Here is a 26,496-nt window from a genome sequence, read left to right as displayed (position 1 = left end):
AATAAAAACTTAGAAACTAAGTTAATTACCCGGGCTCAGTTGCAGATTGCTCAAACTAATCAAATTCTCATCTTAAATACTAAATCAATTCACAGGTAATCAATAAAAATTTAGTCAGTTGCTATAGAATAAAAATAAAACATACTTAAGACGTAGCACTGAGAAAAAGAGAATATTGAACAAATTTAGCATGCTTAACCGAAGACTAATTCATTAGAATGTGTTACAAAACACTTTCAAGATATGTTAGTGAATCGGGAATCTTAACTTATATCACGAAACTTGTAGTGTGTATTTATTACGTAAAGATTTATTTATAAACTTTTAAGAGATTTAAAAATAGTGGTTTAAATATTACGAGAAAGTTTTGGTTTTATACAGTAAATAATATCGAAAATAAAAAAAAATATATAATTTTCTAGATTATAATTTATTTCCTAAATTATTTCATTAGTTGCCGAGTTTTATAAAGAAACAAAAAAAAAAAAAAACAAATCTGGTTGAAAAATTCTAAATTTTTCTTAAAAAGATAATGTTATTAAAAATATATATTTAAAAATTACATGATTATATTCCTTTGTACGTAGCTGAAAAAAAATTAAAACTACAAAGTATATTTAAAGAAGAAATTTTTAAAATTAAATGAAAATATTTTGTAACAGACTGTTTTTTTATTTTTCAAAATGTACATTATTTTATTCCCAACTTATATAATTATACATAAAAGGTTTTATAATACACTTTTTAACATCACTCAAAATACTGGGTCATTGCTTGTCAATTTATGTATACATATACATGACTATAAATTACCAGAAATGTTTACGGTATGAATTAATTACAATATTTATTTTAACATATTAGTTTTTATATACATAGAGTTTTCGCTTAAAACTAAAGTATTATAATTTTGTACGAACTGAAATATTTTTGTGTAAATCAGCTTATAAAGCTCATTTTATTATATACATCACGTTGCTGAAAGCATAAAAACGTTCATTATACCAGAATAATTCATTATTATTTACGTTTCAAACAACAAAAAATCAATGTCATATAGATTTAAACAAAAAAAAAAAAAACGTAATAAATCTGTATTAATATGGTAATAAACAATGGATTTATTTGTATTTCTGAAGTTAACTTATAAAATTCTGCCCAAGTGTTAATAAAATTTTCACTCATGTGAAAATCGTGTAGAAATTGAGCAGGAATTTTCCCAAATGTTTAAATAAATGATATTTTAAATGCAGAGTTGACAAAGTCTGTTGTAACACATTTTATATAAATATAAAATTTATAAAAACATTTTATGCGAACGTTTTGGAAAAGTTTAAATTAAACATATTTAAAAAAAATATTTATGCAATGAGATTGTGAACAGATTTAAACCAATTTTGGCTAAGCGTAAGGTTATCTCTTCTCTATTTAATTTTATTTTTGTCACATATTTCTTTTTCGTGACTACAGTCACGTGAATGGTCACATAACTACTGTGGCATCGGTAACTATTATATTACCATATGTTTGCAACACTTTCTTAAAAAAACTGCTGAAACATTAAATCTCAAATATAGAAGAACAAATATCACGTTAAAATGTCGAACAGTCTACTTAACTCAGTTTTCTTAAAGAGATCTATTCGCAGAACTTAAGAAAAAAAATCAGATTATTGTTTTTAATAATAATTATACAGAAGAATATTTTTTTCAAATTTTCTTTAAAAAACAAACCTTCTAGTTTTAACTTATACATACGTCGTTACTGCTAGAAAAAAATTATTTCAACATTTTTTATTCTATTATGTCTATTAACAACATTTAATTTTCTTACAGCGGTATGATTTTTTATTCTATTTGATAAATTACATACAAACAATAAGCGCTATGATAGGTATACAAATTTATTCATCCTATATTTACACATTAAATACGTAAAAAATAAAGTACATTTAATAAAATATTATTGTGAAAAATACATCATTATTTCCATTAACTTCAAATTGAGCTTTTATATTTCTGTTATTATTAAATAAATTTTTAAATAAATGGTGATGAAATATAAAATCATAATTATTCTATTACTTGAACGAGGAACATGGTATGTTACAATAATTTAAAGTAACACATATACAAAGCATCATTATTATATTTTTGACAAAATTATTACAGATAAACTGCTGTAAGAATGCACACAGTTAGCACGGGTGAGGTTAACTTCACAATTATCGCGTATTAAAAACGTATGACGACTTCCAACAGTAAACGTGCAGACTGAGCTAAGTAAATCCTGGAGTTTGTAACCTGTAGTAATACGCGAATATTCTGGTGAAGGGTGTGTGCATTCTAAGGAAAATTCACCATAAGTAGCTTTATTAAAATATTGAAAATAAATTTATATCTACAATACAAAGAAATAGGCTACATCCAGAACCTAGCAATAGGTTATTTATTCATTCTATTTATTAAAAATTATATTTTAAACAAATAGTAGCTCAGATTAAAAATATATAATAAATTAACGACCTGAATACTTTACAATGAAGTAAAATAAAATGATAATAAATAATATATCAGTCGTTATTCTTCAAAACATTCATACATTTTATATAATTTTCAAATCAACATAAAAACTCATAACATTTTTAAAATACTTCCTAACTGTATTATTTACAAATACATAATAATTACAATAAATATCTTAATTATACATATTTAAATGCAAAAAACCCTGACTTTTTGATAAAAACATGAATTGAATAAAAAATTAATTCAGAAATAAATCTATCCAAGAACAAATTATATAAAACGGTTTAAAAAATTAATTAAGAATGAAATTGGAATATAAAAATTTTATTAAATTAGGAATAAATTGGAACACTATTGTACCAAATTTATCAATAAGCTGAGAATTTTTTTCTAATAAGTTTTACACTCGCAATGTCAGCTAAATTCAATTTTTTTCAGAAGTAACAAGGAAACAGCATGAGTGCACTTCAAAGAATTTTTGTACGCCATTGAAGAAAAAATAAAAACAAGACTCTTGGTTTTTTAATAGGAAGAAACAGAAGTCTAACAGTATAATAACAACTATTTCCTTACGTATTCAAACAGTACGAGGGAAAAATGACGTACAAAGTATAGAAAAATACCATTTTAGGGTGTAAGTTATAAAAGGACAATTAAACCATAACAAAATTTCATTGAAATTATTAACTTTGAGGAAAAAATAAAAATTTAAAAGAATCTTACAGTTATGAATTTATCAGTTTTTCACCCGGTTCAAAACTCACCACTTGTAAAAAAGTAAAGAATTAAAAAAAGGATTAGATAATTAAAATTGGGGGAAGGGATGTTTATTACCGTAGGGAGAATACAGAAAATCATTGCAGTTTATGAGTTGACGGGGTAGTCTATCCCGTATATTTAAGATGTTGTGACTGTACGACAATTAGTTATTCACTTACAGTATTAATTTTCTAAACTTGAATATTTATTATAAATAAATTTTTCAGTCTTGTAGTTACGCTGTAAAATGACACAATTGTTATCCTCTAAAAAGGGTTACAAGGAGAAATTAAAAAATGTTAAACTTAATACCGTCTTTTTGAAAAAACAAATTTCCCATTAGGAAATATTTATAAATAGAAATTTAAATATTTCCATAATATAAATTGTGGGAGAATTCGTTATTAATACATTTGATTTTTTTATTAATAATAGCTAAAAGTACTTTCTCAGTTTTTAATTAAGCATTTGATTTTATATGATATTCGTACTGCGAAAATATGGCTTCGCATTTCTGTCTCTGAAGTATGATTATATATTCGTAGAACTGCTTTGCTGCCTCTATGTAACAGTTACAACAAAAACAGACCTGAATGTATTAATGGATACTGTCAATGTCAAAAATAATAAGCTTCGATAGTCAGTAATCAAAATATTGAAAAAAATATCGGTGTGGTATACTGGAAGATGTTTCCTTGTAAATATGTTTCGAATTAACAATGTATTTTTAAAAACAATTTATTATAAACTTATTTCCAAATAAACCTTGATTCGTCTCCATTTTTTCAAAAAGTGAACTCTATTGAATGAACTGAACAAAATAGTGATGCAAAAGTTTTTTTTTAAATATGCGCAGAATAATTGTTTTTGTGCATTTTATGATGCTACGAAGCACCATAAACTGTCTAGCCCTTATAAAAAAAATGTAATAAAACCAAACATTTTCACATATTTAAAGTAAATTAAAAAGATAATAAATAAATTGACACGATTTAATTATTTATAACCGGTCAATTATTTGCAAACATTTGCTTTATTATTAGCAGTGTTCACAACTTGTTCACTACGTTCATGTTAACTGGTACATAATTAGGTTTATGTTTTACATATACACATTTAGCTACTTTTAACGATTTATTTATTATATGAGAAACAATATTTTATCGTTATTTAAATTCTAAAATAATTTCTGCTATTTGCATTAAATTTCATGTCTCCATACAAAAATAGCAATATATAAATAGTTAAACAATAAGTTTAAATAATTATTATCGGTTTTAATTTGCAAAAGAGACTGAAATGGTTTAACGATTCACAATTGGTAAATAAAAGAGTTCCTTTAAATATTCAAATAATTTCTAATCTCGAGGAAATATATTATAGCATACAAATTATTATCTACAAATCTAATTTAACTGAACACACTGGTGAAAAATTAAGATTTTTAATTAACAGTTAAAGATTCTAAAAAAATTCAAGCCTAACAGCAGCGAAAATCACGTTATAGAAATGATTTACAACTTTCAAATCTAAAAATATCATTCTTTTTTGTTATAATCCAACCAACTGGTTTTAGTACATTATGTAAAAATTGGGTGTTAAATTATTTAAGCGATAAAATTAATTAAGTTAGTGGATTGATAAGAAACTGACCCTAGAACCTGATCGTATATCCAATTTATACAGGTAAACTCCAACAAATAGAATTTTATTCTTGGAATTTTAGATGTCTAATCACTATTACAGCAAAATGAGAAATATGAGAAATATAGATCCACCATTAATGATTTAATTGAAATAATATTCTTGTTATACAATGAATAAAAAAAATACGGATTGCAAAATTTTTAATTCTCACATCTTTTAAAACACACAGAAAACAGAAAATTAGCGATTTACATCATATTTCTAAGAAAATGTGTTTTTATTCTTTAAAGATTTAAATATTACTATTGAATATTCAATATAAAGTGTTTAAAAAATTGTTTTCTTCACATTTTGAAAGCAGCAGAACGATACGAATGGAAGAAGTAACAAAAGCAAACAAAAGTGGAAACAATAAATAATATGGAATATTTTATAATTTAATTTGGACCTTTTTCGGTAAGCGAGTCTACATTTTTCTTTTTTTCTCAAAAATAATAATAAAAACGCGCATTATTACATTTATATAACTATAACCAAATAACATTTTACCGAAAAATGACCAATTTTCCATATTAATAGTCAATATTGGATTAGTCTTCTATATTTTTTTTATTTCTTCTCGTCGATCTTATTCAAACATGGGTCTTTTAAATGTACCTAAGAGAGATGTAATATAACCATTATTGCTTATAATTATAAGTATAAATTATAAATAAAATCTTTTGTTTTCTGTTTAGCCTCCGAAACCACTGTAAGGTATTAATTCAAAGAATGAATGTGGATGGTATATATGTATGATTGTAAACGAAGGGTAGTCTTGTACAAGACTACACTTGTAAGTGAAGTGTATCTCGTACAATAAGACGGACTGAGAATCCTATCGGACCCGGGCCGAGGACAAGCTTCCCACAGGTGTGCCATTGCAATGTGAACATGATATTGATAATGCAACAATGCATTTAAACCTCGATCATGCGGGAGGCAGCTTGGCGCTCTACACACGCTGAGACAAATGTAAGGAAAGAAGGTAAAAACTATCCTTGGGAAGTCTTGGAATTTATTACCAGTAAGAGGAGAATCTGTAAAACCTATTCTTCAGCAGGGGGAAAGCCACAAGAGAGTTCATATGACCTCCACTATTATCGTCGGATACCTCCTTTGAGGTCTCCGTGCGGTTAAGCCTGCAGCGACAGCCACAAGCCTGAATTACTTGCGTCCACCTACGCAAATTCTTCCAGCCATACGACATACGCGGAGAGGTTTGGAGAAATCGAGATCTAAGAATTCCTTGATAGACCGATTCCACTACGTCTACCAGTAGCCGATCTCGAGTGTTCAAATATCGGATGAATTCAAAAGAATAACGAATACAAAAAAGGTACCGGAATTTGGTTTTTAAGATTTATTCATGGTGCAACCTTCAGCACTAGTTCCACATAACCCAACTTTTTAATGCTATCATTCAGACAATTTGGTACCCGACAGGGTGAAAGTTATCACAATTAACTATGATCTTAAAACCAGGTAAGCCTGCTAACGAAACGGCTTCATATCGACCCATAAATTTGCTTCCAATTCTTTAAAGGTTTTGTGAGAATCTTCCTTCAGAGACTATGGTCAATCTTGGTAGAGAACATTATTCCGGATCACCAATTCGGTTTAGAAGGGCACTCAACCATTGAGCAAACCCGTAGTGTTGTTAATATCATCTACGACTGCTTGGAAAGGAAGAAATATTGTTCAGTTTTAATTAATTATTTTTAATAGGTAAATCGATGCTTTCTGAGTAAACGTTTTTCTTGATGTTGGCTTTTCCTCTTTCCTCAAATTTCAATTCCTGAACTAATAATCTCAGTTTGAGTTTCTACGTACTATCATCAGCTGTCTGGAAGGTTTTTAAAATCTAACTGTTAATTTAGTAATAAAAAACAAAAAAAAAACTTAAAAATACAGTACTTAAGTTACGAGGAGACATTTAGGAAATGCCCCAAGTGGTAAGTTATATCGTAAATTAATTACTTACAACCTAAAACCATGATATCTACTTATTTATTCACTATTTTATTCTTTTCAGAAGTTTAACCCTTTAACTGCCAGTTTTAAAAACCTTGTGTTTACTTCAAACACAAGGATGCAGTAAACGCAATGTGTATGTAAATGCAGTGTGTAGTAAACGCACTTTTCTTTTTCCTATTTAGCTCCGGAACCATCGCAAGATATTATTTCAGAGGATGAATGAGGATGATATGTATAATAAAGTGCAGTCTTGTACAGTCTCAGGTTGACCATTCCTGAGATGTGTGGTTAATTGAAACCCAACCACCAAAGAACACCGGTATCCACGATCTAGAATTCGAATCCATTTAAAAGTAACTGCCTATACTAGGATTTGAACCTTAGAACTTTCGACTTCGAAATCAGCCGATTTGCGATGACGAGTTCACCAGTAGACCAACCCGGTGTGTTATAGTAGTAAATGCACTGCCTTATGTTTACTACACGGCAGGTAATTTACATTTTTGTTCTAAAGTTTACAGAGTTTTAATGTTTATGATAAGCTCGTATTTTAATACTACTAGTATTTTTTAAAGTTACATCATAATTTAACAAGCTTAATATTATATATAATAACATTTTTTTTTTTTTTAATTACAAAATTTCAAAGAAAATTTCTCACTTGATTCCATTTCGTTGTTCTTTTTTTTTCTATTTCAAAATTACTAAAACTAACATCATAATCACACAAAAAATAAATTACCTCAATATCATCAAATTACGAAAAAATTGTAATTCACCATTAATATCTGTCACAGTAATAAACTATGCAATCCACGTGAGACATGTATACAATCGGCGGTTTTTCTAGTAAATTTAACTGCTAAGAAAGCACTAGATTTTACCGATATAGAAACAAATAACTAAACCACATTTTGTCATATGTATTAAATAATGTCGACAACACTTCTACGTGAACACTCAGCGTAAATTTTTTGGCACAGCGTGAGTAACCTAGCTTCTCATAATATTAAGTATAAAAGATCTGGTACCAAAATTGTAATACTTTCCTGGTATTCATTATTTATTCTCATACAATGGAGAAATAATGATACAAGAAAAAAATTTCTTTCTTTCTTTTTTTTGGGTGGGGGTAATTTATGATGAAGTTTTCTTGTAAAATTATCATTAAATGTTTAAATAAACCAAAAACTTTTTTAAAAAATTTAAAAAATCGGTAGTTTTAAATTTTTTTTCTGCTCTCCGACTTCCAAAATCGTCTCACAAGAAATTTGTTTGAAAGGAGAACAATTTCCAACCAGTAAAAAGTTACCTAAGATCTTTTTTTGGAAGTGGGAGGGGTGAATTACGATGAAATTTTATTTTAATTTTATTACTAAAAGTCTTTTATTTAAGGTTTTAATATTATTAAAGTTTAAATAAATACAATAATGTTTGGAAAAATTCAAAAAAATTATATTTTTAAACTTTGTTTGGCTTCCTCATCACCAATATTGTTCGCAAATTATTATTTTTTGGATCTCTTGTACTAATTCTATGCTTAGGAAGACATTAAAAAAATTCGGTTAAAAAATATGTAATAAATAAAATGATTTAAAAACAAGAACATCCCATCCCATAGATTTAAAAAAAGTAATATACCAATTATATAAACAAATCAATTAAATTAAAAAAAGTTACTGTCACCCAAGCTCTTGTAGATTTTTTGAGGATAAATTGTTGAGATTAAACTTTTTTGATTTTTGATGAAGGGGAAACTTTGGGAAAAATCTGTTTTTAAAAATGGTAACATAAGCATTCACGCATGAACTGAGCTTAATATAAAATGGGGTTATGTTTGCTAAATTTTGAGAAAATTGACCTCTAAACACTATCTACCACCCTCTCAAAATTTTAAAAAACAAGTTGCCCTACATGCAAAATTTCATCAGAATCAATTTATCCAGTCAAAAGTTATTAAGATTCAAACATGCCAACACAAGTACATAACATAGTACGTTCGAACATTATTCCCCACTTTTGTTTTGGTTTTGTGGGCCAGGAAACATCGAAAAAAGTAAAAAAAAATCATATCCCATTTTTTTACTGATCACCATACTTTCCTTCTTGCAGCATATCACTAGAACTACATATAAGAAAGTAAAAGTATATTAGAATTTGGCAGTTTAAGGGTTAAAACAAAATTATGAGAATATAGTTATTTTAAAAATCTATTAAAATGGAATTTAATTCTGGAATTTTTGTACAGTTACAAATAATATAATGTACACTCACTCATAAAAAAGCCTACTATTATTTATTCACCTGATTAAATATATAATTAATGATGGAATAACAATTAAAAAATCGAATTAACATTATATATGAATATATATAATGTTACATAATCGATAAAAGTAACAGTAATGAGCACAAATTGTTAAGAAAATTTGCAAAATAAGAGAAAAATAAAACTGAATAAAAAATTATCATACACAAACATAAGTAATTAAATAATATATAATACTTTTTTAAATTCCACGCGGGCTTTATTTTCTCCATCGGAGACTCACTTATTATAAAAACGGTAAGGCGCAAACAATTGCTACTCGACCAGCACTGGGAGCAAGGAAGGAAGGTTTATAGAATATTATCGTCTAAATTTGAAGCAAAAATTCACCGGCAGATTAAAGCTTCATTGTCAGTGGCACAATGACCATCAGCAGCAGAAAGGAACAGTTTTCCGTTACCACAGACACACAGTTGATATATAGAGGGATCACCAGATTGTCTACTAAGATGCGGAGGTGAAAGACTTGCTGTTTTTAATCCTGGCAATATGACGCTAGCAGCTTCTAACCGTATCTATAGAAAATTCAACTGAATTAGTTAATATTACATAAATAATAATAATACATAAACTAGGTTTACAAAGCAAGAAAAATAATTTTATTTTTAAAAAATCAAAAAAGCGATATAATTTCAAACTTAATGTTTAATTTTTATCATGAAACGAAATTTAAAAATTATAAAAATTCTTCTAAATTATAACGTTATTCTGAAAACTGAAGATGAAGCATTGGGGTTGGTTACCACAATCAGTTACCATGGGACTCAAAATTCTAACAACAACATTATAATCTTTATATAAAAAAACCAAATGTTAAATAACAGATACTTCATTTACTTAAATAATATTCATTTTTCAAGTTTACTCAGTAATTAATGTCTGATAATAAGAAGTAATATTATCAACGAATCTGAAGACATTTAAATTTTTTAGCAACTATTTCAAAGGAGTTTTACATTAAAAAATGCAATGTATAGATCAGTGATGTCCAACCGTTTAGTAACCCTGAGCCGTATTCGAAGAAGACAAGTTGTTTTGGGTCACACGTAAAATACACTAACATCAACACTGATGAACAAAAAAAATGTAGAATATATATCAAACATATTTAAGCAATTTTATTTTTTTTTATTTTAAAAGTAAAAGGCAAGACAGCAATATGACATTAGTAAGAAGTTTGACATTATTTCTGAGACACTAATTCTTCGATAACGTTTAGTTCGACGAAAGTAGTTGCAATTCTCTCTGAGTTCTCAAGGTGCCCAACAGATAATTTGGTTCTAGTTTTATTCTTCGTACGCTTCATCCTTGAAAATTGCTGCTCACAAATGTAGATGCTTCCAAATACCGATAACATAAATAAAGCATGATTGTGAAGAGAGGAATATAAGTAAGATTGGGAAGACATATCTTATAAAAGTCCAGTAAGGAAACATGATCTAATTTTTTAAATTGAATGTCAGATTATGCCTCAGCATTTCATTTGAAAATTGCCAGGTAATACATTTATGCTGACTGAAAATGGAGTCGCAAATATACCAAAAGATTAGTGATTTTTCCGAAAATCATGAAAAAAAACTGCTACGGCTGGTACAGATGATAAGCAAGAATAATTATCGTTTGTTAAAAACTTTCCTTAACTTTAGCTGTTTATTTATTCTGGCTTAAATTTTAGTAAAATTAATTGGGAGGGAGTAAATGCCAAAGAAATATTATTTTCTGAAGATAAGGACCCTTGCAAATAGTTTGTTAAGTCGCGAGCGGGATTTCAGTTAGGATTAAGATGAGTAAGTTTATACAGCAAACTTCGTTAAAATTTTTCGGCCGTTCTTGAGTGACAGAAGGACAAACAGCTGTTATGAACGGAGATAACCATCTCCATGGCTGATTTTCTGACATTTTACACGAAACATAAAAATACAATGAAATATGGAATACTCAGAATAATGTATTCTGCATGGTTTTCTTTGCAACAAAAAGTTTTAATTGTATATACATATCGATTATTTTCTGATAATTTTACACGCACTATCATCATTAATTCTCTTCATCCAAAAACCAGTTTAAGGTTAATAACGTTTATAAGAAAGGTTTGTTAAGTTTTGAACGTGGATTCTGATCCCTAGCAATAATCACTGATATATTTTTCTTTAATGTACATAATCAGAATATATCATAGCAGAGAAAGAAAATTTACAACAAGCTACATTTAAAATTTTAAATATTTTTCTTAAGCTAATTTGCTATTTTTTTAATAACAAATTGCTTGCCCAGAAGATAGAGGAGGAATATTACAGAGGAGTCCAACAAAATTTACTCACTGTTTGCTAGTCCATATCTCGTGACAAATTTGACTTGTTGACTTGACGTGACAATTTTTGGTACTGAGAGAGGGTTATGGTTTGTGTTTGAAATGACCACCAGCAGCTTCTATACAACGCCCATGGCGCCGAACTGCACACGGCTGTTAGTATATCTGGCGTAATAGCAGCATATGACTACGATTTTTTCACATAGCTCGTCGATTGTTGCTGGTTTTTGTCAATACACGTCATTCTTGATGGTTCTCCAGAGATAGAATTCCAGAGGTGTCAAATTAGGAGACCGAGGTGGGTAATCAACAGCACCTCTTCGTCCCACCCACCGCCCGGGTAGTTTTATCGAGGTACAATCTCGTGGTAGTGAGGCGGGGCTCCGTCTTGTTGCACGTAAAAATGTTCATCACCATACAGGTTTTGGATGGCAGGAAAAATTTTTGTCTAAAGCATATAAAGATACGCCTCACCAGTTACAGTACTCTCGAAGAAGAAGGGACCAATCAAACCACGCACTGATAAACCACACCACAGAGCAATCCCCAATAGATTGTGCTCTGTCCACATGAGCGTGAGGATTTTCAGGAGCCGAGTAGACACAACTGTAGCGGTTCACAGTACCATTAAGTTTGAATTGCACCTCGTCAGTCCACACAAACTTCCCTGCAAATTCCTCATCCTCGCAATCATGTGCTGAACCATTCACAGTACTCCATCTTTCGATCTGGGTCGTCCTCATTCATCGCGTGTAGCAGTCTCGGAATGTACACTTTCCACTCTTCAGAATGCGTCTTATACTTGACCGGCTCACCCCAGTTTCACGCCCTCCCTGGTTTACTGACTTTTGCGGTGATCGGGTGAAACGTTCCAACACCGCAGCACTGGACGCTGGACTTGTAGCTGTTCGTGGTCAGCCGAATCTTTCCTTGTTCCAAACTCTCTCGGCCACTGCCGTTGTACCTCGTGAATGTTCTCGTATTTCCAGTACCATTCAGTACAGCCTTGCGTTCAACAAACGATAAGCGAACCTAAGCCAATGTTGCTACTCGACTATCTACTGCTGCACTGGCTCGTATAAAACACAATGCTTCATCTTGAGTTTCTAAGGAGCGTATAATATTTTTAAATAAAGCTTTATTATTTTTAAGTAGTTAACTTACAGCTCCATCAATTGATTCCATTTTGAGATCTTTAAGGCATGAAGCACTGATGTCTCCTGCTCTTGATTCAATGTTTACTCCTGCTGGAGCCATAACTTGGAGGGAACGTGTAGCAGACTCAAGTCTAAAACAAGAATATATTTTAAACATTTTAATAGAATTATAATCTGGAAATAAGTTGTATAGATTCATATTACTTCAGATAAAATTTATGAAAATTGAACATTAAACAGTTTTAAACAACTCCTTTAAATCTGAAAAAAATGTTCCAGTGAATTAAGAGACAAGTTTGAACTACAAACAGATAATGTGTTTAAGGAAAGATGGCACCTGAGTCTGAGTTTAATATAACAGCTATAGTAATATATTGAGTATTCTTAACATAAAGATTTATATTAATATAGTTAACTATTAATCATTAATAATAACACAGTAGAAGAAAGAAACTGTAAACCAAAAATTAAATCAAGGAATCAAAACTATTAAAATTCAACTAATTTATGTGCTTAAATACTAATATTTCTATAGTATAAAATGTTTTTTTTAAATATTTTTTTTAACTTAACTTTTTTGTTAGTTCTGTAATATAAAAACTTGATGTTTTTATGATATAAAACTTATTCCATTATAACCATCAAAGGAGGAATGGAGAAATTAAAGTTGTATAACAAAGAACAGGAATGTTTGTAAGTTAAACTTACAGGTCATTGCTTCAGTTCTCAATCTGAAATACTTAATAGAAGTGTGGAATATTTCTTAATTTTATGTTGTAAATACAACATAAGTATTAAGATAAATATTAATGATCTGCATTTCTATTTTAGCATGCATACAGCATATATTACCATATATATCAATAAATGCATTACATAATGAAATGCAACTAATAACCAAACACTTACATACACACACTTATACTCTCACGTCTCACTTGATTTTAACAATGACTCAATCAATATTTTAATAGAAAGGCTGGAATTGCACTATTAAATAAATAAATGAGGAAGCCTTATTATATTATTCCCATAATTTTATTAGAAAAGTTTTAATAGAAAATGTAACGAATATTAATTTTTATAACATAAAAATGAGAACAAAAAAAAATGTACCAACTTAAGAACGGCTTACATTCAAAACAGCTGTTTCAAACCTATCATTACTTTTCTTTACATTAACTTTTATAAATTCTCTTCTTCAACCATAAAAGTTAAAATGCCTCACACCTGTTTCGCATCAAAGTAATATATTTTTTTTTTAACTTACGCTCATAGAAACCTCATACTTTAAAGGTTTAAAACTTTATCTTGAAGATTTGTTATTAAAAACAAAAAAAAGTTTAATTTGAAAACCATTCTTGTGAAGGAATTGAAAAAGTTAGTGTTAACAATTTCTAAAATCCTTTTTCTTGGCCAATTTCTTAAAACTTCCAATCATTTATATCGTTATGGTGTCATATAAAATTAAAGATACAGTTTTTTAAGTTATCATGTTCTTTTAAAATCATTCAAGTGTAATTAAAGTATGACATTCCTAAGGAGAATATTACATTACTTTAATTCAAATATTGACAAGTATTAAAAATCATTGGTAAGTTTATCTGAAAAATTCTGTATCTGTTACGTTAACAATAAAGAGATACTTAATAAATTAATAAAATTTCAGAAATAAAAAATAATTATTTAAAACCAAACTTTTTAATTGACAAACAACCAAATTTGATGCAAATAATCTTTTCAGTTGGTCTTGTGACTATCTTTAGTGACTGGTGCTGCTGTTTTCACTTTGGACCAGTTGATGCTACTGCTTGGAGGTTTTCTGAGTTAGACAGATATGTTTGAAAAGTGTTTTGCATTATAATTGTGTCTGTTTGTTTTGAAAACATTGTAGTTTATTTATGTATTTCATAACTTTAAGTTAACTTGGGGATCTGTTTTATGCATGTTAAGAAAATCAAGGTTACTGTCAAATCACTTTAGTGGATTTATGATTGCATCTATGAAATGGCTAGTAAATATCGATCAAATTTTTATTCAGAATATGATCAAACTAGCAGCAGCTGAAGATGGCCACAAGAGTGACTGGAATACTTAAAGTGTTAACATGAGTCTTGAAAATGTTATATTTATTAAATCTGGTTCAATGCGTCATACAGAAAGTTTAATTTTAAATAATTTTCATCACCAATCATCATGAACAAAATATGGAACATAGTAATATTAAAAATTTAAGGAAGAAAGTTTAACTTACATCAGATTAGAGCCTGAGCCTGCTCTAACTAAGGGTGTCTGAACACTTCCATCAAAAACTGCACCACCAGAACCTGAATAAAGATAATCTATATTTAATCAAAGTAGTCTATTTGAAAAGGAAAAAATAGAGTAAAAATAAACAGAAAAAAAAATTTGTTGGTCAGGTTAGTAGTTAGCATTTTTGCTTATCTTTACTTGTGTGATGGTACAGATTCTATGGTCAAATCCAAATAAATGTTATCTGATGTTAGTGTACTAAAGCTATGTTTCCAGAGAACATCAATAACTAGTTGAATTAAAGTCATCAAAAGACTGATTAATTGTAATCTGCATAACTAGTAAAATTATATGTTTATGATGTTTCATTACAGATTGTAAGCCAGAAATTTTTTTCATCAGCATTCCTCATGGAGTTCTTAACAACATATTATAATCCAAATTGATTAAACTGAAGCTTCAATTGCAACAGAAAAGATGCTGAGGTAACTAAATTTTGATTTTATTTCATGAAACATTTATGTTTAAATAGAATTGCCTCTAGCTTAATTTAAAGCTAGAGGCAATCATCCACAATTTCTGTTCAAATCAAAATATCAAAGAAAATTTTGTTTTACAATAATAATAATAATAATAATAATAATAATAATAATAATAATAATAATAATAATAATAATAATAATAATAATAATAATCCACAATTAATTATAAAAAAATGATTGATTAAATTGAAACAATTATAATTAAAGTATTACCTGTAACCTTTAGTACATCTGCTCCTACCACAACCTCATGTTTATCTGCAGAAAATAGAGTTCTGCCATGAGGGTCGCTAACTTTGAAACTTGATGTCAAGCACTCCATTTTGTCGTGACCTAAAATAAAAAAATAATGAAATAACATTACATCTGTGTGTAAATTATCTTTTTAAATTTTTATTACATATTATTTGTAGGTATATTTTTGTGGAGGATGACTTGAATTTCTTAGCATATTGTTGATAAAAACAAAAATTATCAATTATTATCATAAAAATCTTTTCCAATTTCAGATTAAAGATGTTTAGAGAAATATTTAAAAATTTTTTCAGATATATTAGTTATGTTATTTTAAACAATAAATTAATTATCAGAAAAATATTATTTAATAATAAACAGTAAATTCATAACAACTTTATGCTACACATTGCAAGACTTGCAATAACACAAAATAATTTTTATAATATGCAATATGATCAATTGTTGTTACTTAAGAGAAACGATAATACTGGATTGAAATATGCTAGGAAGTAAATAGATGTAAGTACAGAAAGCTGAAGATTTAAATTTTGATACGTTCTGGTATTTGATGATGCCAAAACCAGATGAAAATGCTTATTGAATATCTAAAGACTGGGATAATTATTTTTTTTTATTTAACTAGAATAAAGAGCAGAAACACCAGATACCTTTACCTATTTAAATTAATGGGTTATTTCAAAGGTGTAAAGTAGCAATTTAAATGATTATTTTATCATACACAAAACTCTAAAAGATTAAAACAAAATTAAGGTAGCAAAAATAATTTTTATTTTAGGAAAAGCAAGACTGAATAACACTTACAGATTGGTGTTAAGAATTTTAACAGCAGAGAAATTCTCTCAGATTAAAAAGAAAAAAATTGTGATAATGAAAAAAAAAAAACCTGAGCAGGTCTCAAAACTATATGCTATCATTCGAACATCTAATACATAGAAAATAGTCATTAGAAGAGTTTAAAAAGGGGAAAAATAATATAATAGATCAATTCAGTTTCTGAAAGGACAAGTGAAAAAACCAAATTGAGTACCAGTACTGCTTCAGAAATGAGAGAGAATGTAGTTTTTCTCTGTAGCTTTTCAACTAGTACATAGAAGTAATGCCAGAATTGAAAGTAAATTTGGGCATGGAATAACTATGTAAGGTAAAAAAGATTAGGATGCAAAGATTTAAATGAACTAAGATTTAATGGTAAGATTTACATTGTTATTCAGGTAGAAATAAAAAATAGCCAAAAAGTAATTATGAAATGTATGGATTTGTTATGGAAAGACAAACCTGATTTAAAAATAAATAAGAGTAAAATAAAGGTAATGATGTGTGAAAAATAGAGATAATAGAGAGTTAAATATTAATACAGAGAAAATAATGTACTATAAGTTGCAATTTGGTACTAAAATTACAAAATATGGACAAAGATATTCACAAGGAAGTGCTTTTATGTAGCAAAGAAAGCAGATTATTTGAAAATGATAATTTATTACTATTTTCTTTGCTGATTTTGTAATTTATAATAAACTCTTTGCTGTATTTGACACAGTAATATAAACAAATAATCAATAAATAACTGTATGGGATGCAGCAAAAGAATCACAATGGGAAAATCAAACAGGAAAAGAATAGAGAATATGATGTTATGTAATGAAGTTGAAAATTAGGTGGGTTGATAAAGTTTAAAATGAAAAGATCTTTGATGAGAAGAACAGAATTTTGAGATGTAATCTACATAACAAATTTTTATTTTTATTTATTTTTTCCTCTGTGTACAATGAAGTGTTATCATCAGTGCCTGAAGATGATATTTGTACAGTAAACAAATAAATACTAAGAATTAACTTAAAATCTAAATAACAGTAATATAAAAACATAGCATAGATGGAAGATGTCTTGATGTTTTTGAAGAGTGAAATAAAACCACAATGAAATATAACATTAAAAATGTAACTTAAAAGAACAAAATTGTCATCTGGCATAAGGCGTATAGTTGAAGGAGTTGAAAAAATTTAATAAACTATAAAGGATATGAATAATTAAATTTTTGAATCCAGATGCATGCACTTGAGGAATCATAAGACATTCGATAACATCGATTCATTTCTGCCTAAGATATTTTGAGTGCTAGCTTCTAGTTCAAACTTCCTAGGCAAGGACGCATAACATACACAGTTCACAATGATGTGAACTGTGACCGTTAGTTGACAGTCACAGCGAGCACAGACAGATGCATCAATCTGATTCATGAGGTGTCTATGAGTAAGTTTAGTGTCCCCTATTTGCAAACGCCAAATAATAATCTCCTGTCAACCATTATTCCTGCATGAGGAGCTCGACGGTGACACAGTGTTTTTAAGTGGACAAAGTTAATTACGATGATATTATTATTGTTGATCCATTAACTTTACCATATATCATGAACCACCCTCTTCAGAAAACAAACAAGATCGTACAAAGCAACACGATTAGTGAAAGTAAGCTGCAAACAACCCTCTTTAGCCTCACAATCAGTGCACTCATTGCCAGAAATTCCTAAATGGCTGGGAATCCATCAGAAGCTCATAATTGTATTACACTGAATCATTTCAAAAATAACAGACTGTATATCACAGACAACAGGGTGACTGGAGTACATGTCAATCGTCTGCAACGCGTTCATGGACTATGAACAGGCAAGTAAAAGTCGGAATGTTGGGCTAAGTATATTTAAGGCTTTGTTAATAGCTTAAAACTCGATGATGAAACCAATGGTGATGCTGGGAAAGCCAAACATATATGTTCTATTGCCAACCACATAAACACAATCAACAGAATTATCGTGTCTAGAGCCGTCTGTGTAAACTATAGCATCAGGAGTCACGCTATTTACAATATTAAAAATTTTCTCATAAAATATGAGTGTCATTTTTTTATATCGACAGGGACTAAAGCAATAATTCACCGGAGAAGGTCGCCGAAGGGGATAAAAACGTTGAGTAACAGGAGAATAACGTTGAGTAATATACGTTACGCAATTAACTGTATATTTAGAGATAAGAAAAGACGATGAACTCTGATGGTTAGCAGAGCATTAGATCTTGGCCCCTCCTCATATCGATTAACAAACTGGTTGGAGAACACCGCGACAAAGATAAGATGGTTTGGTTGCACTTTAATGCAAACTATATGGGAGCAGATCATTTGGTTTCGTTTATTCCAAAGAGATGGCTCACTAATGACCACTAGACTTACCACAGGGCTTGAGCAAAAAGCACCTGTAGCAAGACGGATAAATGAATGATGTACTTACTGTATCTAGCATATTTAGAGCAATAGCCCGTGCGGACGAATAAGCCGCGCAGCCATAGTCTAAGCGGGAACGGATCAGAGTTCGGTAGAAACGAGTATGCGTACAATATCAGCTTCTCAACGAATATTAAATAGAATTTTCAGCATGCATTTTTAGACATTTTCCATTCAGCTCCTTTAAATGTGTTACCCACGTTAGTCGTTGGTTCAAACCACAATCCTAAAAATCTAACCTGCGTGCATGGTTCAGCTGGCTTACCATGTAAAAACAGTAAAGGGTCAAGGTGTTCCCTCAAGCGTGAAAAGCAAATGTATTTCGTTTTCTCCGGAGAAAACGTAAATCCAGTCGTTCTGCACCACGATTCTAAACGGGTTATTGTGTTTTGGAATAGTCTTTTGCCAGTAGCTAAAGATCTAGATGTTACGAAAAATTGAAAAATCATCTACAAATAAAGAACACATAACGGGTTTTCGCACGCAGGTTGTTACAGTATTTATGGCTAAGGACAAACAAGGTAGCACTAAGGACACTTCCCTGTGGTATTCCGTTTAGTAGTGTAAAATTTTCGGAAACCGTCCTTACACTCGAACGCGAAAGTACTGAGAACAGATAAACCCCTAATAAATGCAAGGAGATTGCCTTGTATACCCCATTCATGATGTGATTTCAATATTCTTCTCCTGCAAGCCGTGTTGTACGCCTTTTTCATATAAGAAAATACAGGAACAAGGCGTTGGTGATATGAAGGAATTTTTGGTTTTATAACCTTTAGGAAGGCTTTGCTTTTTCGGGCACTTCATCCACCACCATATCCATGTAAAAACCTCGAGATGGTGGAGGGGATTTGGAAGCCTGGGAGGATGGATATGCGGTGCCAGGCGATGACGTTTTTATTGATCCCTTCATAGCGATCTTAGTAGTTTGCTGCGTAATCGATGCAGCAGGACTTTATGTGATGGTGTATTGACTGGACTGGCTTTTGGTATACGAAAAACGGTCTTTCTTGCAGAAATTACTTTCTTGCCGTTCTCAATGCTGCCTGCAATAGCAGATGTCAGAGACTTTATTTGTTCTGACAAAGATTCACCAATTTGGTCAGTTCTGTACACAATGCCCATTCTTTCTCTTTTTGTATGTTTATTGAGTGAGCCTGTACAAACTAATGCCAGGTTGTACAGAATTCCTCATGCTCAGGGATTTTATGTTATTCCAGATGTACCACCGGATAGGGCATTTTCTGCTCTGTATGGATCTTCAATAATGTTTTTTCTTTCATATAAAAGGGCATTCTCGAGGTCTTACCGAATGTGAACCCTTACAATTTCTACATTCTTCAGCCTCATGCGCTATCATCATGTCCCGTACACTGCAACGAGCTCAAACCTCTTTGCAACCAATTTTGGGCTGACCAAAACCCCGTCATTGGAAGCAGCGTATAGGATTTGATATAAACGATCGTACACGAACAGAAAGGAAACCAATCTTTATTCGGTCAGGAACGGTAGGATTGTCAGAACTAGCCGTCATGTAGGTGCATCAATACCATTCTACCTTCTCATAATTCTCTGCATAGACGTGACTGTCTGCGATGACAACACTCCCGTGATAAAGGTAACTCAACGTCTGCAAAGTCACGGGAAAATATCACTCTTTTGCTACAACTTTAGCGTGTTATGGAGCTCCACTATTGCTCGGTCTGTCCCTATATACTTTACGGCTAGGAGTTTCCGACATTGCTCTTCATTATAGCCTTCAATTAGTAGGGCTCCAATCCTAATTTTTTTTATTGATTTCGCAGACCCACAAACTGTTACAATGCATTTATTAATCAGAAAGAGAAAACCTTAGCAATGGATTTACCTCTACCTAACCACAAGAAATCTTATGTTTGAATATTTGACACACTCCTACGACCTTCCTCGTTTCCTTACCATTAGATATATCTTCGGCTGATAAGGTCGGTCGAAATTTCTTCAAAGCCCCGTTTTTGTAGTTTTTTTCAAGCGGACCAACAAACACCGAAAGATTTGGGATCGCCATACGTTTCCACGATGCCGGCGATTTACCGGACCGCTCCAACAGAGCGCGCGCGCGTACTGGAACTAAGGTTGCATACAGATGGGTTCAACACTGGTGTCCAGAGAACATAGTTTGAGACTCACAACGTAGAGCCATCCTCCCATCACAATGGGGATAGTGGATTCCAATTTTGAATAGAGAAATTGAAGAGTGTTACTTTTTAGTACTATTTTTCTCGACTAGATGAGATTCATAAAGTGAGATATCATATTTCAAAATTTAGGTGCTGGTATTTTAAATCTGACGAGCATTTCCTCCCACCTAAACAAAAAGGAAAAAATTTCAAATTTTAAAATGGCCTACACACTCTCCTGAACGTTTCAAGCCATCATCTGAAACAGTCTCAAACTTAGAACGGGGCTGCAATTCTTATACTATCGAGTATGTTTAAATATATATATTTAATATATATATATATATATATATTAAATAATTTTATAAATATGTAATCTGTATACTTTTATTTCTTAAATTTTTAATTATTAAATATATTCAAATATTTAACTTGTACATTGGTTTATAAACTCATCTCGTTTACTTTATGAATATTTTAATGCAACAAAGATTATTACAAGTAAATAAATTACCCATAACTTCAAAGGAATATTTAAAAAATGTAAGATAACATTAAAAAATAAACTGTATTACTAACGAAAAAAGATTAATGACATATTGTTGATTTTAAGTGTAGTAACGAATCCGATAAATACATCAGCATTTAATAATTGTGTTTGCTGAACCGGAATAACATTTTTATTTAGAAAGCTTTTTAGATGTTTCGTGTGGAAGAATTTTATAATTTGTTAATGAGTATGACGGAATAATTACCTATGAATAATTTCAACTACTATTTTATTAACTGTTGTGGTTATTATCTTTTCGTTTACGTAAGATTTAATAAATAATTATTATATTTATTATTTATCCACATTTGTTGAAAAAAAGCTGCCATACAAAGCTGTTTTTTGAAATTTGTCTGTCTGTTAAAATTTAACTGTCTGTTAAAAATAAAATTTAACGTACTTAATGTAAAACCAGAAACCTTTTTCTATTCTATAAAATAATCTTTCTTACAATTTTATACCAAACACTGTAAATTATTCATAACGTTAAAATCTAATTTTTAAAGATCAGTTATAAAGTAATATAAGGTGTAAAGTTCAGTATTTTTAAATCAAGAGAGAAGTCGGCCTCCGTGGCGCGAGTGGTAGCCTTTGGCCTTTCATCCAGAGGTCCCGGGTTCAAATCCCGGTCAGGCTTGCCATTTTCACACACGCTGCAAATCATTCATCTCATCCTCTGAAGCAATACCTAACGGTGGTCGGGAGGTCAAACAAAAACAAAAAATCAAGAGAGAAAAATTAAGTATTTAAAACCCAGTTAATATGGGAAAAAAATTGCTTAGATGTTTTAGTAAGATGTGATGTGATAATTACGTAATGTAATGATTCGAACAAATTGTTTTTTGGTTATTTTTTATTGTGAGTTTATTGTTGCAACACAGCTCATGATTTTCATTGACTCTGCTTTAACTTCTCTGAACCGGCGTCGGATGTAGCTAAAATATGTTCAGTACCACAATGGTTACAGCAAAAATATGTTACATGGTTACATAATATAAGTAAGACTACTAACCACTAAATTTATAATACTTTAACATGTGCCTATGATTCATTCTTCTTTGACACAAGCAAATTTTCTACATTAGAATATTTTTCTATCACACTAGCCACTTAAGATTCTGTTGCCTTCAAAACTAATATTTCCTTCTTGTTTTCCTAGAAGTAGCATCCTTGGGCGTCTTTAATCTGGATACTAAAACAAAACCACGGACAAAGAGCCCTATTCTCTTTACTTTTCTCTTCTTCTTCATATCAAATTCCATAATCTTAAGTATTTTGTTTAATCCCGCTCTCTCCTCCTCACCAATATACCTCAGCACTCTAAGAAAGTAAAGCTATTTCTTTAGAGATTATTTTTTGATTTCGTTTACAATTGGAAATCTTGTGATTGTAGGAGAAATCAGGTCGTCACATTCCGTCATTTTTGCCGTCTCTGTCTACCACTTATTCTCTTTGCCTGCCTTGCTTCCTCTTCAATAATTCGGTTAAAGACCGGACCGACTTACATATACGCCATTTATCAATCTATATCACTAGGAAGAAAAAGCTAGCAGCACAAATCACAAACAATGATAATGAATATCATTTTTTAAAAACTTCAATTAATTATCACCAAATGGCTTATTAATCAACTCATTAACAGCTTCCTGGCACGAGCTGGAGCATGCGTCATTCGACCAAAGCTCAGACATTATCTTAACTATGTAGTATACCGGTAAATAGATCGGACAATAATTTCAAAATTAATAATAAATAAATAAAATGAGATTATAGTAAAAATGAAATCAGGGTCTAAATAACTTTTTTTTTTAATTTATTAATGATATTAAAGTATTTATAAATTACATGAAATTAAAACACGTGTTATTTAAAACAGAATTACTTAAATTCAATTTATAAATTTATTTATATCTCAGAAAACAAATTAAAAAATTAAGAGTGAGTAAATAAGCTCAACGATTAAAAAAATTCAGTTTTTCATGAGTAAATAAATACCGCTTACATTATTAAAAGATAAAGTTTTATTTTTGAGTTTACAAAACGTAAGTTCATAATACTAATTGCGGCAGTGTCACCGACAAGTAGAAGGGTGGCATGATGTGTTTGAATAACAAATGAGGGTAGAAGGTGATGTCGACTGGTGCGGGTGGGTGGATGTTGGCAGAGCAACAAGTGGCGTCCCTGGTCACCATGACAACCGACAACTTGGACCTCGTGACTGACTATGAGACCTCTTTTATCTAATTATATCCTCTTAAGTAATTGTATTTGTCAAGATACACTATCTCATCCTTTATTCTCTTTGTTAGAGACACCAACCGAGTGGTTTAGAAAATTTGGTGCTTAATCTGATTCAGTTACTTAGAAAATAGTTATTTTTATTTATATATGACCATCTTTATTATGTACGATGAGAATGGTCATTTAAAGTTAGCATTTTTCAGCTGGTTTTTTTTTGACGTAAATTTGCAGTGTTGTCTAAACGAAGCCACTAATTATCATATTTAACAACGCGAGTTACCTTACTTTGAAAATAAGATGTCAAATCTTTTTATTAAAATAAAAATTGTTTTATTATACCAGTTCATTTTCTTTGCATATTGCTGTCATTATGAAACATTTTTCTACAGATAAACTTTTTACATTCATTGTGTTAAGTAAAATCCTAAGTTATTGGAAAAAGACATTAAACTACGATATTTTTTAATTAAAAAAGAAATCAATTTCGAAAGTTTTCTTGCAATTTTTACACTGAATTAAAATACCATGGATATGAATTTTTATATGTAATTAAAAATCTGTAAAATTTCACAATATATCAGCCTACTGACAAAGTGAACTCACTAACTACAGAAAACAAACATAATTTTACGTGAAACCTCACATTACAAAATACGTTCTTATAAATCACTCAACATTAAATAAAATTCTGTGAATGGCTATTGTTTTTTTAACTGGAAAGTTTTATTTATTTATTATCGTCACATCTTCAACATGTCACACACACATATATTTAACGAGATGTGATAGATTAAACGATAGATGTAAAAAATACCATACCCTTTCTAGGAATCGAGAATTAATTTGGAGAGCTCAAAATTATGTAAAAGAAACACTCCATTAACGTATATCTTAAAAAGTTGAAGATTAGGGAAGGTAATCAAGAATAGGCTGTTAATGTAGAAAATTTGAAATAACTAATGAAAAAGCTAATGATTTATTTACGTTATTGATAGTTAACGTACTTTCTACTTAATACAGTTCATAGATCGTTTTTTTTTTTTAGTTTTATACTTTTAGGATGGAAATTACATGACACTGAATCAGTGACAATAATTTGAAAACTACAATTCCACAGATTTATAAAGAGGACAAGATTATTTTAAAAATCATTACCTGACTGTGTTAGATAAATTTTTGAAATTTTTTAATAATCGTTGTAAGAAATATATAAAATTAACAAAGAAATTTAAAAGAACATCCTGACAATATATTATTAAAAAAAAAATTGTTAATTAAAAAATGTCTTAGAAACTATTATCATCATTAAATAAATAAACAAATTTCTTTATCTTTTTCTTTTTAAGAGCTGGAGGAATCCAATTTACGGGCGCCGAAGCATTGTCGGACTCGCTAACAGGTTCCGCAAGATAATAAAAAGTATTCCCGCGCACCACCGACTAAACCTCCATCCCTAAAAAGCATTACTACAGAATGGGGGTAAGCGCCCACACACACAGATTCAGACAACAAAACAACAATTCAGACAACAAATAAACAAATTTCTTGACGCATTTGCATCATCTTAGGTTCAGAATAGTATAAAACGAAAATGAAAGTAAAAAAAAAATAAGTACGTCAATGTATACACTTTTATACATATAACATTCTTTAATTCCGACAGTGTTTATTGTATTATATTTAAGACACTAGAAATATTTCTTTTAAAATCAAGGTCAATTACGAATATATGTGTAACTTCATTTTAGAAATTTTAGCTAAAAAACGTCATTGATATTTAAAATGTAAAATGATCAATCAATTTATGATATTTAAAATAATTAACTAGTAAGCAGAGCTATTTTTTCCTAAACGAGAATTATTCCAGATGCGATTTTCGCAGTTTGAGCATTGATTTCTGATTCTAGATGATGTGACGGCGATTGCTATCAACAGACCACTACAGTGGACATTGCGTGAGTAGCTAAATTCGCTGTTCCATTTTGATGAATAAGTAATCTTGGCATTTCTAAAGAGATTCGGATTTTGGTATTAAAAAAAAAAATTATTTATATGTGAGTTGATTGAGAATAAATCTGACAGAGCATGAATGCAGAAATAGAGCTCATACAACATTCAATCATTTACAGGATATCATTAATTTAAATTATTAGTCGTGCATCCGTGGTTATATAAGTTAAGTAGTTCTTAGTGCACGGTTCTGTATTACCCGTAAGTATTTCACCAGTTTTCCGGGAACTAAATGTAGAAATTTTTAATGATATTCTATTTTTAAGTTTTTCAACATTACATAATAACTAACTAATATTCAACAGAAAGTTTTTCTTAAAGACATCAAATTAAAGATGTTTGTTAATGAAAATACCATATTTTTCTTTTTAGAAGTTTAATTTAAGTTAGTTTTTCTTTTTATTTTCCCACTGCTGTAGCATACATCCCGTTAAAACCCATCAGGAATAGGAATGGGGGGGAT

The 26,496-nt window shown here is 30.0% G+C and overlaps 1 protein-coding gene across 2 annotated transcripts in view; it reads right to left on the bottom strand.

Annotated features, from left to right (window-relative positions):
• Window positions 1-9,254: 9,254 nt before the first annotated feature.
• Window positions 9,255-26,496, bottom strand: part of Scgdelta (sarcoglycan delta) — a 105,767-nt gene continuing 88,525 nt past the window's right edge. For both annotated transcript variants that reach the window (XM_075357871.1, XM_075357872.1), the window contains 4 exons: window positions 15,756-15,875; window positions 15,002-15,074; window positions 12,755-12,878; window positions 9,255-9,794 (listed from right to left, as the gene is read on the bottom strand). In XM_075357871.1, coding sequence (XP_075213986.1) covers window positions 9,606-9,794; window positions 12,755-12,878; window positions 15,002-15,074; window positions 15,756-15,875 — 506 coding nt within the window. In that variant the 3' untranslated portion in view covers window positions 9,255-9,605. The remainder of the gene's footprint in view (window positions 9,795-12,754; window positions 12,879-15,001; window positions 15,075-15,755; window positions 15,876-26,496) is intronic.

Source organism: Lycorma delicatula, chromosome 2, assembly GCF_047948215.1.
Source record: "Lycorma delicatula isolate Av1 chromosome 2, ASM4794821v1, whole genome shotgun sequence".
Taxonomy (NCBI): domain Eukaryota; kingdom Metazoa; phylum Arthropoda; class Insecta; order Hemiptera; family Fulgoridae; genus Lycorma; species Lycorma delicatula.
The sequence above is the reverse complement of the archived record's forward strand: the minus strand, read 5'-3'. Positions and strand labels throughout refer to the sequence as shown.